Source organism: Schistocerca serialis, chromosome 3 (genome assembly GCF_023864345.2).
Source record: "Schistocerca serialis cubense isolate TAMUIC-IGC-003099 chromosome 3, iqSchSeri2.2, whole genome shotgun sequence".
Taxonomy (NCBI): Eukaryota; Metazoa; Arthropoda; class Insecta; order Orthoptera; family Acrididae; genus Schistocerca; species Schistocerca serialis.
The window spans coordinates 118,663,651-118,680,565 of record NC_064640.1 but is presented as its reverse complement, the minus strand read 5'-3'; the positions used below and the strand labels follow the sequence as shown (position 1 = coordinate 118,680,565).

Sequence of the window (16,915 nt, the reverse complement as noted above, 5' to 3'; positions counted from 1 at the left end):
ATTTTCTGAAACCATGCTGATTCGTGGACATAAGCTCCTCAGTCTCGAGAAAGTTTATTATGTTCGAACTGAGAATATGTTCAAGGATTCTGCAGCAAATTATTTATCGCAAGATATTAGAAATGAGTCCGCGCTCGTGGTCTCGGGGTAGCGTTCTCGCTTCCCGCACCTGGGAACCCCAGTTCGATTCCCGGCGGTGTCAGGGATTTTTCACCTGCCCCAAGATGACTGGGTGTTGTTGTGCCATCATTCGTATACATTACGGTCGGAGGAAGGCAACCGCAAACCACCTCCATTAGGACCTTGTCTAGTACGGCGGTGCGGGTCTCCCGCATCGTTCCCTTACGCTCTGTCAAGAAGCATGGGATTCCATTTTCCGTTAGAAATGACACAATTAACGCTTAATCGGCATTTCCTTACCCTTTATTAACATATTAATCCTTTCTGGCATATTCCGTACTAAAGCTTTACAAGATTTTTTTTTTCCGAAACATCGTTATCACGTGTGTTACCTTTTCTTTGAAGCCTTCCTGTCTTGGTTTTTTCTTTACGATTGCCCATAGGTTATTCTGTGGTGTTCATGTCACAACTGTTCCCAGATCAGTGTAAAACTTCTAGTCATTTTTCTTTCAAGAATTTGGATACAGTGTTTCTTTCATGGCATGGTGCACTGTCAAGCATAAAAATTACATCAAGAATCGAAAACCACTGATTTATTTGTGGTAACAGTTGGTTTTGCAGCTTTTATTTGTACTTTTGCTGCTGCATTGCACTTTCAACTATGTGCAGCTTGCCGGTTCCTTTAGCAGGCATGAACGACATGTTTCACACTCTGCCATGAGTACTTCTCCTGGTATTCTTTGGATGTACTGGTTGTTTTCCTCCATTATAGTAACCACAGATACATCACTGAAGCAAGCCTTGGTCATAAACACAAAATTTTTAGTCAGATTAATGAATGATGAAGTTGTATAAAAGCCCATCATGAAATGGAAACTTCGTGAGTGTTAACAGATTATCACAATGAACAGCAAAGAAAAAATGTTTTCTCAATTAATTTTAATTGGGTAACACCCTATGCCATTGCTATTGCATTCCTAAAGTTCTTTGGCCTAGTGATGTCTTGCTTTTCATTGCTGTGCTGATCCCGCATTTCTTTGGACGACAAGCTTTTAAATCATCTTAGAATAATGTCTTCCTAACGGCTATGGCTGGCGCTACGACAGGGGTCATTCATGTGATGATAAACTTCAGTGGATGTGAGCCTTCTGTTTTTTGTGGACATTTTTATTGTTCTATGGGAAACGTTTCATTTGGCATTTACCACATCCGTACAACGAAATTTTGAGGCTGCTCACAGTTGTCTAAAATAAATCATATTCCTTATTCACGTATTTGCTTTCATTGAGAGGCAGCGAAACACTAGCAACTTTTCTGGGTGAAATATCTTTCGTCTTATTCATAACTGAAAACTCAGGAACAACTGCTGATGTGCTCCCTGTGCACAAAACTAACAAAGTTATCAATATAATAAAATTAATACATCTGAAGTTAAGAAATTATCTTTCGACTGACACTTCGACTGATATCACTTTTTCCTGTTTACAGGAAATCTTACCACTGCTAAAAACACTGTGCTCCAGTCAGTTGCGTAATGACATTACTCAATGACAGTCGCAGAGAAATTTCAAAGAAACAACATGTAATACGACTTCTGAGGATGCATATTACCGTCAAATGACAAAATACTCCAAAAATTGGTAGACAAATTGTGTCGAGTCTAATAATTTGAACACGTCTGTACAGATTAGTTTAGTTTGTTTGGCAATCATCAGGGAACAGAGAGATTTCCACATACTTTGCACGAAGTTCTTAATAGAGTGCATTGGAAAATGGTGTGGTCAAGCAACAGCACTACAAGAGATCACACAGCAGAATGATCTGTCATGCCCAACGCGTAGATCACGACCTCATGAGTCTCACTAAACTGTAAGCAATCGAGTTGGATACAACAGTGTCATGCACGAAATAAATTTTGTTGGATGATGGCTGCAAGACGATTGTGATTGCGCAAGAGAATTTGAAAGTCTTTAGAAAGCTGAAAGTGTTACCATCATTGTGAACATTTTGTGAGATTCAGAAATGGTGATCTCTCAAAGGAGTTAGGCTGCTGTTACTAGAGGAACAAATTTACGTCTTCATCGTGAAGGTCGCGGAAGAAGTAAAATAGGCAGATACAGCCAGTACGTACTCCAATTGGAGAAAACAAATTTACCTGTCACGCTTTTACAAATCGCCTCAGCCCTCGCTCTTACTTGGCTCACCAATGTTTCTCACAGAATCAATTCACAACTACTGTCCAGTGTCGGTACTAATGTGGTACGCTCGAATGATTTTGTAGCTTACTGAAAAACCGTTATAGGAACCAAAAAGTCTTTGAAATGGAGATATTCTCACGCGCTAGTAGCGCTACTGTGAGGATGTAAACCAGGTTTGCTTTAAATACTCGCTGTAACGATCGTGAGCGTTATTTACGTTTGAAATTTGACTTGGTGAGTTGATGTTGGTCAAGAATAACTATAAGGCGACAAAGTCGCCATTATCAACACCTCACTGAGTTTGAAAAAGATCGTGTAACAGGACTACGAGAAGCTAGATGTTCGGATGTTTGTTCTGTGATACTGCAGAAATACTTGACAGGAATGTAGCTACTGTACATGACTGCTGGTAGCGGTGATCACGAGAATGTACGGTCTCAAGGAGACCGGGCTCCGGACGGCCACGTGGCACTACCAACAAAGAAAACCATCACGTTCGGCGTATTGCTCTGGCACATCATACTACATCTGCAGCACCAATTTAAACAGCAGTTGGCACCACAGTGAGACAACGAGCTGCTCCAAATCGGTTACTTCAAGGACAGCTCCGAGCCAGACGCTCTGTAGAGTACATTCCACTGGTCCCAAACCACCGCCATTTGCGACTTCAGTGGTGTCACGCGAGAGCCCATTGGGGGACAGGGAGGAGGTCTATTGTGTTTTCTGATGAAAGCTGGTGTCCTGTCTCGGTGCCAGTGATGGCCATGCGTTGATTGGGATGACGCCAGTTGAGCGCCTGCAACCAACCAGTCTGCGTGCTACACACACTGGACCTACACCCTGAGTTATGGTCTGCAGTGCGATTTCGTATGACAGCAGGAACACTCTCATGGTTATCCCACGCATCCTGACTGCAAAATTGTACGTTAATTTGCTGATTCGTCCTGTTGTGCTGCCATTCATGAACAGCATTCCAGGCGGTGTTTTCCAACAGGATAACGCTCGTCCACATCCCGCTGTCGCAACCCAACGTGCTCTAGAGAGTGTCCACATGTTGCTGCTCGGTCACCAGATCCGTCTCCAACCGAGCACGTATGGGACATCATCCGACACCTCCAGTGTCATCCGCAAGTAGCATTAACCATCCTTGTACTGACCGACCAAGCGCAACAAGCATGGAATTTCATCTCACAAACTGACTTCCTGCATCTGTACAGCAGCATACATGCACATTTGAACGCTTGCATTCAACATCCTGGCTGTTAACCGGTTATTAATGTACCAGCATTTCACATTTGCAATGGCTTATCTCGTACTTAATCAACCTATGGTCCTGCAATGTCACACACACACACACACACACACACACACACACACACACACACAAAATGATTCTGAGCACTATGGGACTCAAACACACACACACACACATATACACTCCTGGAAATGGAAAAAAGAACACATTGACACCGGTGTGTCAGACCCACCATACTTGCTCCGGACCCTGCGAGAGGGCTGTACAAGCAATGATCACACGCACGGCACAGCGGACACACCAGGAATCGCGGTGTTGGCCGTCGAATGGCGCTAGCTGCGCAGCATTTGTGCACCGCCGCCGTCAGTGTCAGCCAGTTTGCCGTGGCATACGGAGCTCCATCGCAGTCTTTAACACTGGTAGCATGCCGCGACAGCGTGGACGTGAACCGTATGTGCTGTTGACGGACTTTGAGCGAGGGCGTATAGTGGGCATGCGGGAGGCCGGGTGGACGTACCGCCGAATTGCTCAACACGTGGGGCGTGAGGTCTGCACAGTACATCGATGTTGTCGCCAGTGGTCGGCGGAAGGTGCACGTGCCCGTCGACCTGGGACCGGACCGCAGCGACGCACGGATGCACGCCAAGACCGTAGGATCCTATGCAGTGCCGTAGGGGACCGCACCGCCACTTCCCAGCAAATTAGGGACACTGTTGCTCCTGGGGTATCGGCGAGGACCATTCGCAACCGCCTCCATGAAGCTGGGCTACGGTCCCGCACACCGTTAGGCCGTCTTCCGCTCACGCCACAACATCGTGCAGCCCGCCTCCAGTGGTGTCGCGACAGGCGTGAATGGAGGGACGAATGGAGACGTGTCGTCTTCAGCGATGAGAGTCGCTTCTGCCTTGGTGCCAATGATGGTCGTATGCGTGTTTGGCGCCGTGCAGGTGAGCGCCACAATCACGACTGCATACGACCGAGGCACACAGGGCCAACACCCGGCATCATGGTGTGGGGAGCGATCTCCTACACTGGCCGTACACCACTGGTGATCGTCGAGGGGACACTGAATAGTGCACGGTACATCCAAACCGTCATCGAACCCATCGTTCTACCATTCCTAGACCGGCAAGGGAACTTGCTGTTCCAACAGGACAATGCACGTCCGCATGTATACCGTGCCACCCAACGTGCTCTAGAAGGTGTAAGTCAACTACCCTGGCCAGCAAGATCTCCGGATCTGTCCCCCATTGAGCATGTTTGGGACTGGATGAAGCGTCGTCTCACGCGGTCTGCACGTCCAGCACGAACGCTGGTCCAACTGAGGCGCCAGGTGGAAATGGCATGGCAAGCCGTTCCACAGGACTACATCCAGCATCTCTACGATCGTCTCCATGGGAGAATAGCAGCCTGCATTGCTGCGAAAGGTGGATATACACTGTACTAGTGCCGACATTGTGCATGCTCTGTTGCCTGTGTCTATGTGCCTGTGGTTCTGTCAGTGTGATCATGTGATGTATCTGACCCCAGGAATGTGTCAATAAAGTTTCCCCTTCCTGGGACAATGAATTCACGGTGTTCTTATTTCAATTTCCAGGAGTGTATATATATATATATATATATATATATATATATATATATATATATATATATATATATATATATGTTGTTGTGGCCTTCAGTCCAGAGACTGGTTCGATACAGCTCTCCATGTTACTCTATCTTGTGCAAGCTTCTTCATCTCCCAGTACCTACTGCAACCTACAACCTTCTGAATCTGATTAGTGTATTCATCTCTTGGGCTCCCTCTACGGTTTTTACCCTCCACGTTGCCCTCCAATGCTAAATTGGTGATCCCTTGATGCCGCAGAACATGTCCTACCAACCGATCCTTTCTTCTAGTCAAGGTATGCCACAAATTTCTTTTCTCCCTAATTCTGTTCAGTACCACCTCATTAGTTATGTGATCTATCCATCTAATCTTCAGCATTCTTCTGTAGCACCACATTTCGAAAACTTCTATTCTCTTCATGTCCAAACTATTTATCGTCCACGTTTCACTTCCATACATGGCCACACTCCATACAAATACTTTCAGAAACGACTTCCTGACACTTAAATCTATACTCTCTGTTAAAAAATTTCTCTTCTTCAGAAACGCTTTCCTTGCCATTGCCAGTCTACATTGTATATGCTCTCTACTTCGACCATCATCAGTTATTTTGCTCCCCAAATAGCAAAACTCAAAAAAATTTTCAAATGTGTGTGAAATCTTATGGGATTTAGCTGCTAAGGTCATCAGTCCCTAAGCTTACACACTACTTAACCTAAATTATCCTAAGGACAAACACACATACCCATGCGCGAGGGAGGACTCGAACCTCCGCCGGGATCAGCCGCACAGTCCATGACTGCAGCGCCTGAGACCGCACGGCTAATCCCGCGTGGCTAGCAAAACTCATTTACTACTTTAAGCGTCCCATTTCCTAATCTAATACCCTCAGCATCACCCGATTTAATTCGGCTACATTCCATTATCCTCGTTTTGCTTTTGTTGATGTTCATCTTATATCGTCCTTTCAAGCCACTGTCGATTCCGTTCAGCTGCTCTTCCAGGTCCTTTGCTGTCTCTGACATAATTACAATGTCATCGGCGAACCTCAAAGTTTCTATTTCTTCTCCATGGATTTTAATTCCTACTCCGAATTTTTCTTTTGTTTCCTTATATATACCTAGACGAATGTATTCCCGAACGTTCATTACTCTACATGAATTATTTTTTGATGTTTCGATTTTTTTTCGTCAGTGTCTTCGTTGAATCCAGAACGTACAAAGGAGCTGGGTCCATAAAAGGATACGGTATTCTGCACAGTTAGTGCAAGGATATTTTCGAATTTGCTGTGGTGCAATATGTCTTTGTTTCATTTTCATGATCCCTAATGACCCTCATCACAGAGCAGTCGCCAATATCATCTAGTGCATCCCGAATAACGTGACTGTTACGTGCTGAAGCCCTGTCACATATAAAACACATTCTTACTCGTTTACGCGAGAACACTCTGCAGTAAATGTGGAAGAGTACTCAGAATGAAGTCGTTACAGACACCCCCTGTAAGAAGTACTAGGAGATCCATATAGAGTGACCAGTCACCTACAGTTATCAGCACAGACCAATCTTTAACTGCTGCAGGTATCAGTTATTTAATAAGCCCATCAGCTGATTGACTTGTATCGTGTGCATCGCTCGATTATCTAACAAAATAAATTTTAGTTATTGGTTAAAAATCTTAATTGCTCGAATATTCCTCGAAAAGTATTGGACGTAAACTGCCATTAAAAATTAATAAACGACATGTTTTTGGACATATGTTTACGATAATTTTTTCCTTTCTTTCGTGTGAAAAGTCCTCCCCCAAAGTTGAAGAAGTTGCTAATGCAGCCTGAATATGATTTTCCAAATCAGTTATCAATCAGTGTAAATAAATAACTATATAAATAAGGCAAAATGAAATTATGCATTACAGTTTTGGGGGCAATAGTTCCAAAGAAATACTCAATAGTCTCATTCCATTACCTTCACACTCAAGTTCGGATGCCAAGTTCTTCCGCATCTCTTCCCACACTGCACGGTGCAATCTGATAAGTCTTTTAATACATCATTGTTGGATACATGTAGCAAAATGGTGCCCACGTTTAGGAAGTCGTTAATGAACGCTAGAAGATCAGAATGAGACTTCCACTCTGCACTGGATTGTGCGCTGATATGCAACTTCCGGGGAGATTAAAACTGCGTGTCGCATCGAGTCTCGAACTCAGGTCCTTTGCCTTTCGTGGGCCAGCGCTCTACCAACTCAGCTACCCAAGTACGACTGGCGACGCGTCCTCACACATTTGGGAAATTGGGAGACGAGGTACTGTCGGAATCAAAGCTGTGAGGACGGGCCGCGAGTCGTGATTGGGTAGTTTAGCTGGTAGAGCACTTGCCACCGAAAGACAAAGGTGCCGAGTTCGAGTGTCACGTCGGCAAACAGTTTTAATCTGCCAGGAAGTTTCACTAGTAGATCAGTCTGTTTTACAAAAACATAACTGTGATTTGAGACTTTCTCGGCGTATTCCATTCGTGAAATCTTCTCGGGTGATCAGCCGAGTAAAGGCGTCGTCTTCTCGCAACGTTTCGAAGGGTTTCGTACCCATCATCTTCGCTTGAAGATGATGGGTACGAAACCCTTCGAAACGTTGCGAGAAGACGACGCCTTTACTCGGCTGATCACCCGAGAAGATTTCACGAAAAACATAACTTTATACAGAGACCCTATCACGCCGTTCAGAAACCTGATTGTAATTTTGAACAGCTAGATTTTGCGTTCAGAGCAAAACCTCTCATGAACATTGTTTGTATTTTCTCCAGGTATGTCGAGATGGAGTTCTGGAAAAAGTTCCACCAACTTCACCAACGCTACAGTTCTTATCGTGTTCTCTTGATGGCCACATGTATGGATGGAATTTGTTGGAAGTACCTACACCGAAACGCAAGAAAGTGGTCCAGAAGAAGTCTGCGAAGCGGCCACGTTCTGAAGGCCCCGAGCGGACGCCTGTGTCTCCGTACGCCAAACTGCACGGCTTACTGCAACCCCATTTCAAGGTAAGATAAACAGCTGGCCGATAGTTTCGACTAAGCAATAAAACCACTTTGAGCAAGGCAAGAGAAGGAAGAGGAGATTAGTGTTTAACGTCCCGTCGACAACGAGACAATTAAAGATGGATTGAGGAAGTAAACGTCTCCAAATACTGATGATGTAGATTCGAAATCCAGATGTAAAAAAATGTAAATGTCGTGTGACTAGGGCCTCCCGTGGAGTAGACCTTTTTTTTTCGATTTGACGCAACTTCGGCGACTCGCGCGTTGATGGGGATGAAATGATGATGGTTAGGACAATACAACACCTAGTTCCTGAGCGGAGAAAAAAAATCTCCGACACAGTCGGGAATCGAACCCGGACCCTTAGGATTGACATTCTGTCGCGCTGACAACTTTTTTTTTTTTTTTTTTTTTTTATAATCTCATTGTCGGCATCATTCAGCTACCGGAGCGGACGAAATCCAGATAATTCTATGTTATTTGTTTGTGGTGCGCCTACTATTCAAAAAATTTATTTGCCATCATCTTGTGGTCTGATGTCAGTATTACCACACTTTTCTAGCGGTATTTATTGCCAGTTTGAAGCATTGTTTAACAAATAGCTTGAACAAAACAAAGGACTAGTTCTAATGAATTGATAAAGTGCTCTAGGCATCCTCGGAGTAAGGATTCGTTCCGGCCATTCTTTCCGGATGTGCTACTTTCAAAAAAGTCTGTATATTACAAAGCACGGTTAGTGCTGTAAACGTATTTATGTAAATTTTCCAGTGTCACAACCTGCATTCTGATATGACTATTTTTAAAGACGAATGTTGTCTTATGGATTAAATTAAACTAAGAGGGTCGTTTAGCAAGTAATGGAACACATTTTTTAAAATCAGGTTGGTTATATTCAGTTTTCCAATACACCATATTATTCCCCACTCTTTTGGCTACAAAACATTTTTCAATGTAATTTCTGTCTCCATCTTACTGGGAGGGCCTGTATACCCACTTACTGGTTGACAACAGAGCCAAAGTCTTGCTGCATCAATAACCTCCCCTTCATCCACGTACTGCTTCCCGTGGAGTGCATCCTTTATTGGGCCAAATAGATGGAGGTCGGAAGGGTCGAGATGTGGACTGTAGGGTGGATGAACACGAACAGTCAAGTGGAGGTCTATGAGCTCTTTTCGGATGCGCAGACTTGTGTGAGGTTTCGCATTGTCATGGAGAAGGTGAAATTCGTTTGGATTTTTTGGACAAGGAACACGCTGAAGTCGTTTCTTCTTATTCCTGAGGATAGCACCATACACATTAGAAAGGACATCAAACAGAATAACCCTTTCAGACACCCGGAACACCGTCGCCATAACTTCACAGGCTGAGGGTGCGGGTTTGAACTTCTTACTCGGGGGAGAGATGGTGTGGTGCCACTCCATGGGTTGCCGTTTTATTTGCTGTTCATCTACATCTACATGGTTACTCAGCAATTCACACTTAAGTGCCTGGCAGAGGATTCATCGAACCATTTTCATACTACTTCTCTACCATTCCACTCTCGAATGGCGCGTGGGAAAAATGAACACCTAAATCTTTCCGTTCGAGCTCTGATTTCTCTTATTTTATTATGATGATCATTTCTCCCTACGTAGGTGGCTGTCAACAAAATATTTTCGTATTCGGAAGAGAAAGCTGGTGATTGAAATTTCGTAAATAGATCTCGCTGCAAAGAAAACCGCCTTTGTTTCAGTGACTGCCACCCCAACTCGCGTATCGTATCAGTGACACCCCTATTGCGCGGTAACACGAGACGAGCTGCCCTTCTTTGCACTTTTTCGACGTCCTCCGTCAATCCTACCTGGTAAGGATCCCACATCGCACAGCAAGATTCCAGCAGAGGAAGGACAAGTGTAACGTAAGCTGTCTCTTTAGTGGGTTTGTCACATCTTCTAAGTCCTCTGCCAACAAAGCGCAGTCTTTGTTTCGCCTTCCCCACAATGTGGTCTTTCCAATTTAAGTTGCTCGTAAATGTAATTCCTAGGTATTTAGTCGAATTAACAGCCCTTATATTTGTGCGATTTATCGTATACCCAAAATGTATTGGATTTCTTTTAGTACCCATGTGGATGACTTCGCTCTTTTCTTTGTTTAGTGCCAATTGACACTTTTCGCGCCATACAGAAATTATCTCTAGATCATTGTGTAATTGGAATTGATCGTCTGATGATTTTACTAGACGGTAAATTACAGAGTCATCTGCAAACAATCTAAGGGGACTGTTCAGATTATCACCTAGATCATTTATGTAAATCAGGAACAGCAGAGCGCCTATGACACTACCTTGTGGAACGGCAGATATCACTTCTGATCTACTCGATGATTTACCGTCTATCACTACGAACTGTGACCTCTGTGAGAGGAAATCACGAATCCAGTCACACATTTGACACGATACTCCATATGCACGCAATTTGATTAATAGTCGCTTGTGAGGAACGGTATCAAAAGCCTTCTGGAAATCTAGGAATATGGAATCGATCTGAGATCCCTTGCCGACAGCACTCATTACTTCAAGGGAATAAAGAGCTAGCTGTGTTGCACAAGAACGATATTTTCTGAATCTTTGTTGGTTGTGTATCAATAAGTCATTTTCTTCAAGGTGATTCATAATGTTCGAGTACAGTATGTGCTTCAAAATCCTACTACAAATTGAGGTCTGTAATTCAATGGGTTATTCCTATTTTCTTTCTTGAATATTTGTGTGACCTGTGCTACTTTCCAATCTTTAGGAACAGACCTTTCAAGTGAGTGGTTGTATATGATTGCTAAGAAAGGCGCTATTGTGTCTATATACTCTGAAAGGAACCTGATTGGTATACCATCTGGACTGGTAGACTTACCCTTCTTAAGTGATTTGAGTTGTTCCGCAACACCTAAGATATCTACTTTTATGTCACTCATGCTAACAGCTGTTCTGGGTTCGCAATGATGAACCGAAGTTTCGTCGTCTGTGACGATCAGCTTCGTATCGCGCAAGCAAATCCGCACAGATGGCCCTTCGTTGCTATTTATGATCTTCTGTTAGACAGAGAGGAAGCCCAGTGAGCACACAGCCTTAAGTATCCCAACTGACGGACGAATGTGTCAGCACCATCGACAGAAACGTACAGTTGAGCAGCGAGGTGTTTTATGGTGATCCGTCATCACCTCAAATGAGAAGGTCTGCACGTTCCAACATTGCCGGAGTCACAACTATCCACGGCCTGCCGGCACGCAGGAGATCGGACAGGTTTGCGCGACCCTGTTTCGATCTACATCTACATCTACATGATTACTCTGCAATTCACATTTAAGTGCTTGGCAGAGGGTTCATCCAACCACAATCGTACTATCTCTCTACCATTCCACTCCCGAGCAGCGCGCGGGAAAAACGAACACCTAAACCTTTCTGTTCGAGCTCTGATATCTCTTATTTTATTTTGATAATCATTCCTACCTATGTAGGTTGGGCTCAACAAAATATTTTCGCATTCGGAAGAGAACGTTGGGGACTGAAATTTCGTAAATAGATCTCGCCGCGACGAAAAACGTCTTTGCTTTAATGACTTCCATCCCAACTCGCGCGTCCGCAGGTCGTGGTCGTGCGGTAGCGTTCTCGCTTCCCGCGCCCGGGTCCCTGTGTTCGATTCCTGGCGGGGTCAGGGATTTTCTCTGCCTCGTGATGACTGGGTGTTATGTGATGTCCTTAGGTTAGTTAGGTTTAAGTAGGTCTAAGTTCTAGGGGACTGATGACCATAGATGTTAAGTCCTATTGTGCTCAGAGCCATTTGAACCGTTTGAACCCAACTCGCGTATCATATCTGCCACACTCTCTCCCCTATTACGTGATAATACAAAACAAGCTTCCCTTTTTTGCACCCATTCGATGTCCTCTGTCAATCCCATCTAGTAAGGATCCCACACTGCGCAGCAATATTCTAACAGAGGACGAACGAGTGTAGTGTAAGCTCTCTCTTTAGTGGACTTGTTGCATCTTCTAAGTGTCCTGCCAATGAAACGCAACCTTTGGCTCGCCATCCCCACAATATTATCTATGTGGCCTTTCCAACTGAAGTTGTTCGTAATTTTAACACCCAGGTACTTAGTTGAATTGACAGCCTTGAGAATTGTACTACACTCCTGGAAATGGAAAAAAGAACACATTGACACCGGTGTGTCAGACCCACCATACTTGCTCCGGGCACTGTGAGAGGGCTGTACAAGCAATGATCACACGCACGGCACAGCGGACACACCAGGAACCGCGGTGTTGGCCGTCGAATGGCGCTAGCTGCGCAGCATTTGTGCACCGCCGCCGTCAGTGTCAGCCAGTTTGCCGTGGCATACGGAGCTCCATCGCAGTCTTTAACACTGGTAGCATGCCGCGACAGCGTGGACGTGAACCGTATGTGCAGTTGACGGACTTTGAGCGATGGCGTATAGTGGGCATGCGGGAGGCCGGGTGGACGTACCGCCGAATTGCTCAACACGTGGGGCGTGAGGTCTCCACAGTACATCGATGTTGTCGCCAGTGGTCGGCGGAAGGTGCACGTGCCCGTCGCCCTGGGACCGGACCGCAGCGACGCACGGATGCACGCCAAGACCGTAGGATCCTACGCAGTGCCGTAGGGGACCCCACCGCCACTTCCCAGCAAATTAGGGACACTGTTGCTCCTGGGGTATCGGCGAGGACCATTCGCAACCGTCTCCATGAAGCTGGGCTACGGTCCCGCACACCGTTAGGCCGTCTTCCGCTCACGCCCCAACATCGTGCAGCCCGCCTCCAGTGGTGTCGCGACAGGCGTGAATGGAGGGACGAATGGAGACGTGTCGTCTTCAGCGATGAGAGTCGCTTCTGCCTTGGTGCCAATGATGGTCGTATGCGTGTTTGGCGCCGTGCAGGTGACCGCCACAATCAGGACTGCATACGACCGAGGCACACAGGGCCAACACCCGGCATCATGGTGTGGGGAGCGATCTCCTACACTGGCCGTACACCACTGGTGATCGTCGAGGGGACACTGAATAGTGCACGGTACATCCAAACCGTCATCGAACCCATCGTTCTACCATTCCTAGACCGGCAAGGGAACTTGCTGTTCCAACAGGACAATGCACGTCCGCATGTATCCTGTGCCACCCAACGTGCTCTAGAAGGTGTAAGTCAACTACCCTGGCCAGCAAGATCTCCGGATCTATCCCCCATTGAGCATGTTTGGGACTGGATGAAGCGTCGTCTCACGCGGTCTGCACGTCCAGCACGAACGCTGGTCCAACTGAGGCGCCAGGTGGAAATGGCATGGCAAGCCGTTCCACAGGACTACATCCAGCATCTCTACGATCGTCTCCATGGGAGAATAGCAGCCTGCATTGCTGCGAAAAGTGGATATACACTGTACTAGTGCCGACATTGTGCATGCTCTGTTGCCTGTGTCTATGTGCCTGTGGTTCTGTCAGTGTGATCATGTGATGTATCTGACCCCAGGAATGTGTCAATAAAGTTTCCCCTTCCTGGGACAATGAATTCACGGTGTTCTTATTTCAATTTCCAGGAGTGTATTTATCGAGTAATCGAATTCCAACGGATGGTGACAGACGTCTCGCCCAACGACTTACCGCGCTTTTGTTCACTACCAGGTCGCCGTAGACATTCTCCAAGAGCCTATGAATATCTGCGATGCTCTGGTTTTCTGCCAGAGGAAACTCAATGACGGCTCTGCTTGGAACGCACATCCATTTTGAAGGCTACGTATAGCGCCACCACCTATCGGAACTTCCTGAAACTATAGGTGCTGAAGCCAGAATATTCCACGATGTCTCACAACAAATTCTGCATTTTTCAACCGAAAAAGATATAGAAAAAACTTGTTGCATAAGTTATTGGACACCATTCGTAAATTAGACAGTGAGGTTCTCCTACTACAGGACATTGCCTATCAATCAACTGCTGCTTCAGCTTCTTTTTAAGAATTAATTAGAATGAAGAACCGGATTGACCTCTTAACAGCGCAGCAGTCTCCAGGGAGTAAATGTCAGCTTTCAAATCCAGAGCAGCAGTTAGCGTCTTAGATGCTGGGTGGATCCCGTCCCTGTTCTTTTACCAAAGGAAATCCCAACTAATACCACATTTGAACCAACGCCTGTCATATCGTATTTAGACGCACTAATTACAATTAGTCCTAACGAAAGCACCAATTTACAAGCCCAGAAAAAATCTGAGATATTTCTAAGTTATGCACTGTTTTCCCAGGCGATGCAAAATGTTATGAACTACCACAGTAAGAAACTACACTACTCGCCATAAAAACTGCTACACCAAGAAGAAATGCAAATGATAAACGGGTATTCATTGGACAAATATATTATACTAGAACTAAAATATGATTACATTTTCACGCAATTTGGGTGCATAGATCATGAGAAATCAGTACCCAGAACAACCACCTCTGGCCGTAGTAACGGCCTTGACACGCCTGGGCATTGAGTCAATCAGAGCTTGGATGGCGTGTACAGGTACATCTGCCCATGCAGCTTCAACACGATACCACAGTTCATCAAGAGTAGTGACTGGCGTATTGTGACGAGCCAGTTGCTCGGCCACCATTGACCAGACGTTTTCAGTTGGTGAGAGATCTGGAGAATGTGCTGGCCAGGGCAGCAGTCGAACATTTTCTGTATCCAGAAAGGCCCGTATGGGACCTGCAACATGCGGTCATGCATTATCCTGCTGAAATGTAGGGTTTCGCGGGGATCGAATGAAGGGTAGAGCCACGGGTCGTAGCACATCTGAAATGTAACGTCCACTGTTCAAAGTGCCGTTAATGCGAACAAGAGGTGACCGAGACGTGTAACCAATGGCACCCCATACCATCACGCCGGGTGATACGCCAGTATGGCGATGACGAATACACGCTTCCAATGTGCGTTCACCGCGATGTCGCCAAACACGGATGCGACCATCATGATGCTGTAAACAGAACCTGGATTCATCCGAAAAAATGACGTTTTGCCATTCGTGCACCCAGGTTCGTCGTTGAGTACACCATCGCAGGCGCTCCTTTCTGTGATGCAGCGTCAGGGGTAACCGAAGCCATGGTCTCCGAGCTGATAGTCCATGCTGTTGCAAACGTCGTCGAACTGTTCGTGCAGATGGTTGTTGTCTTGCAAACGTCCACATCTGTTGACTACGGGATCGAGACGTGGCTGCACGATCCGTTACAGCCATGCGGATTAGATGCCTGCAATCTCGACTGCTAGTGAGATCGAGACGTGGCTGTACGATCCGTTACAGCCATGCGGATTAGATGCCTGTAATCTCGACTGCTAGTGATACGAGGCCGTTGGGATCCAGCACGGCGTTCCGTATTACCCTCCTGAATCCACCGATTCAATATTCTGCTAACAGTCATTGGATCTCGCGAGCAGCAACGTCGCGATACGATAAACCGCAATCGCGATAGGCTACAACCGACCTTTATCAAAGTCGGAAACGTGATGGTACGCATTTCTCCTCCTTCTACATCTACATCTACATCTACATCCATACTCCGCAAGCCACGTGACGGTGTGTGGCGGAGGGTACCCTTAGTACCTCTATCGGTTCTCCCTTCTATTCCAGTCTCGTATTGTTCGTGGAAAGAAGGATTGTCCGTATGCTTCTGTGTGGGCTCTAATCTCTCTGAATTTATCCTCATGGTCTCTTCGCGAGATATACGTAGGAGGGAGCAATATACTGCTTGACTCTTCGATGAAGGTATGTTCTCGAAACTTAAACTAAAGCCCGTACCGCGCTACTGAGCGTCTCTCCTGCAGAGTCTTCCACTGGAGTTTATCTATCATCTTCGTAACGCTTTCACGATTACTAAATGATCCTGTAACGAAGTGCGCTGCTCTCCGTTGGATCTTCTCTATCTCTTTTATCAACCCTATCTGGTACGGATCCCACACTGCTGAGCAGTATTCAAGCAGTGGGCGAACAAGCGTACTGTAACCTACTTCCTTTGTTTTCGGATTGCATTTCCTTAGGATTCTTCCAATGAATCTCAGTCTGGCATCTGCTTTACCGACGATCAACTTTATATGACCATTCCATTTTAAATCACTCCTAATGCGTTCTCCCAGATAATTTATGGAATTAACTGCTTCCAGTTGCTGACCTGCTATTTTGTAGCTAAATGATAAGGGACCTATCTTTCTATGTATTCGCAGCACATTATGTGGTGTCACCGCCAGACACCACACTTGCTAGGTGGTAGCTTTAAATCGGCCGCGGTCCATTAGTACATGTCGGACCCGCGTGTCGCCACTGTCAGGGATCGCAGACCGAGCGCCACCACAAGGCAGGTCTCGAGAGACTGACTAGCACTCGCCCCAGTTGTACGGACGACGTAGCTAGCGACTACACTGACGAAGCCTCGCTCATTTGCCGAGCAGATAGTTAGAATAGCCTTCAGCTAAGTCCATGGCTACGACCTAGCAAGGCGCCATTAGCCTTACATAGCATGTATCTAAAGAGTCTCACTTGTATCGTCAAGAGCGATGTATACAACTAGGATGGATTAAAGGTAAGTATTCCAGAAGCTACGTACTTTTCTTTATAGCATTCATTACGTATCCTGTTACAGACCTATCTCTTGCCTGCGTGAACTAAACGCGTGCCTTTCGGCTACTTCCGTGGCGTGG

General features: G+C 45.8%; 1 protein-coding gene across 1 annotated transcript in view; it reads left to right on the top strand.

Moving 5' to 3' along the window:
* Positions 1-16,915, top strand: part of LOC126470714 (dynein axonemal intermediate chain 3-like) — a 277,772-nt gene that overhangs the window by 136,147 nt on the left and 124,710 nt on the right. The window contains exon 6 of the mRNA XM_050098716.1: positions 7,982-8,215. Coding sequence (XP_049954673.1) covers positions 7,982-8,215 — 234 coding nt within the window. The remainder of the gene's footprint in view (positions 1-7,981; positions 8,216-16,915) is intronic.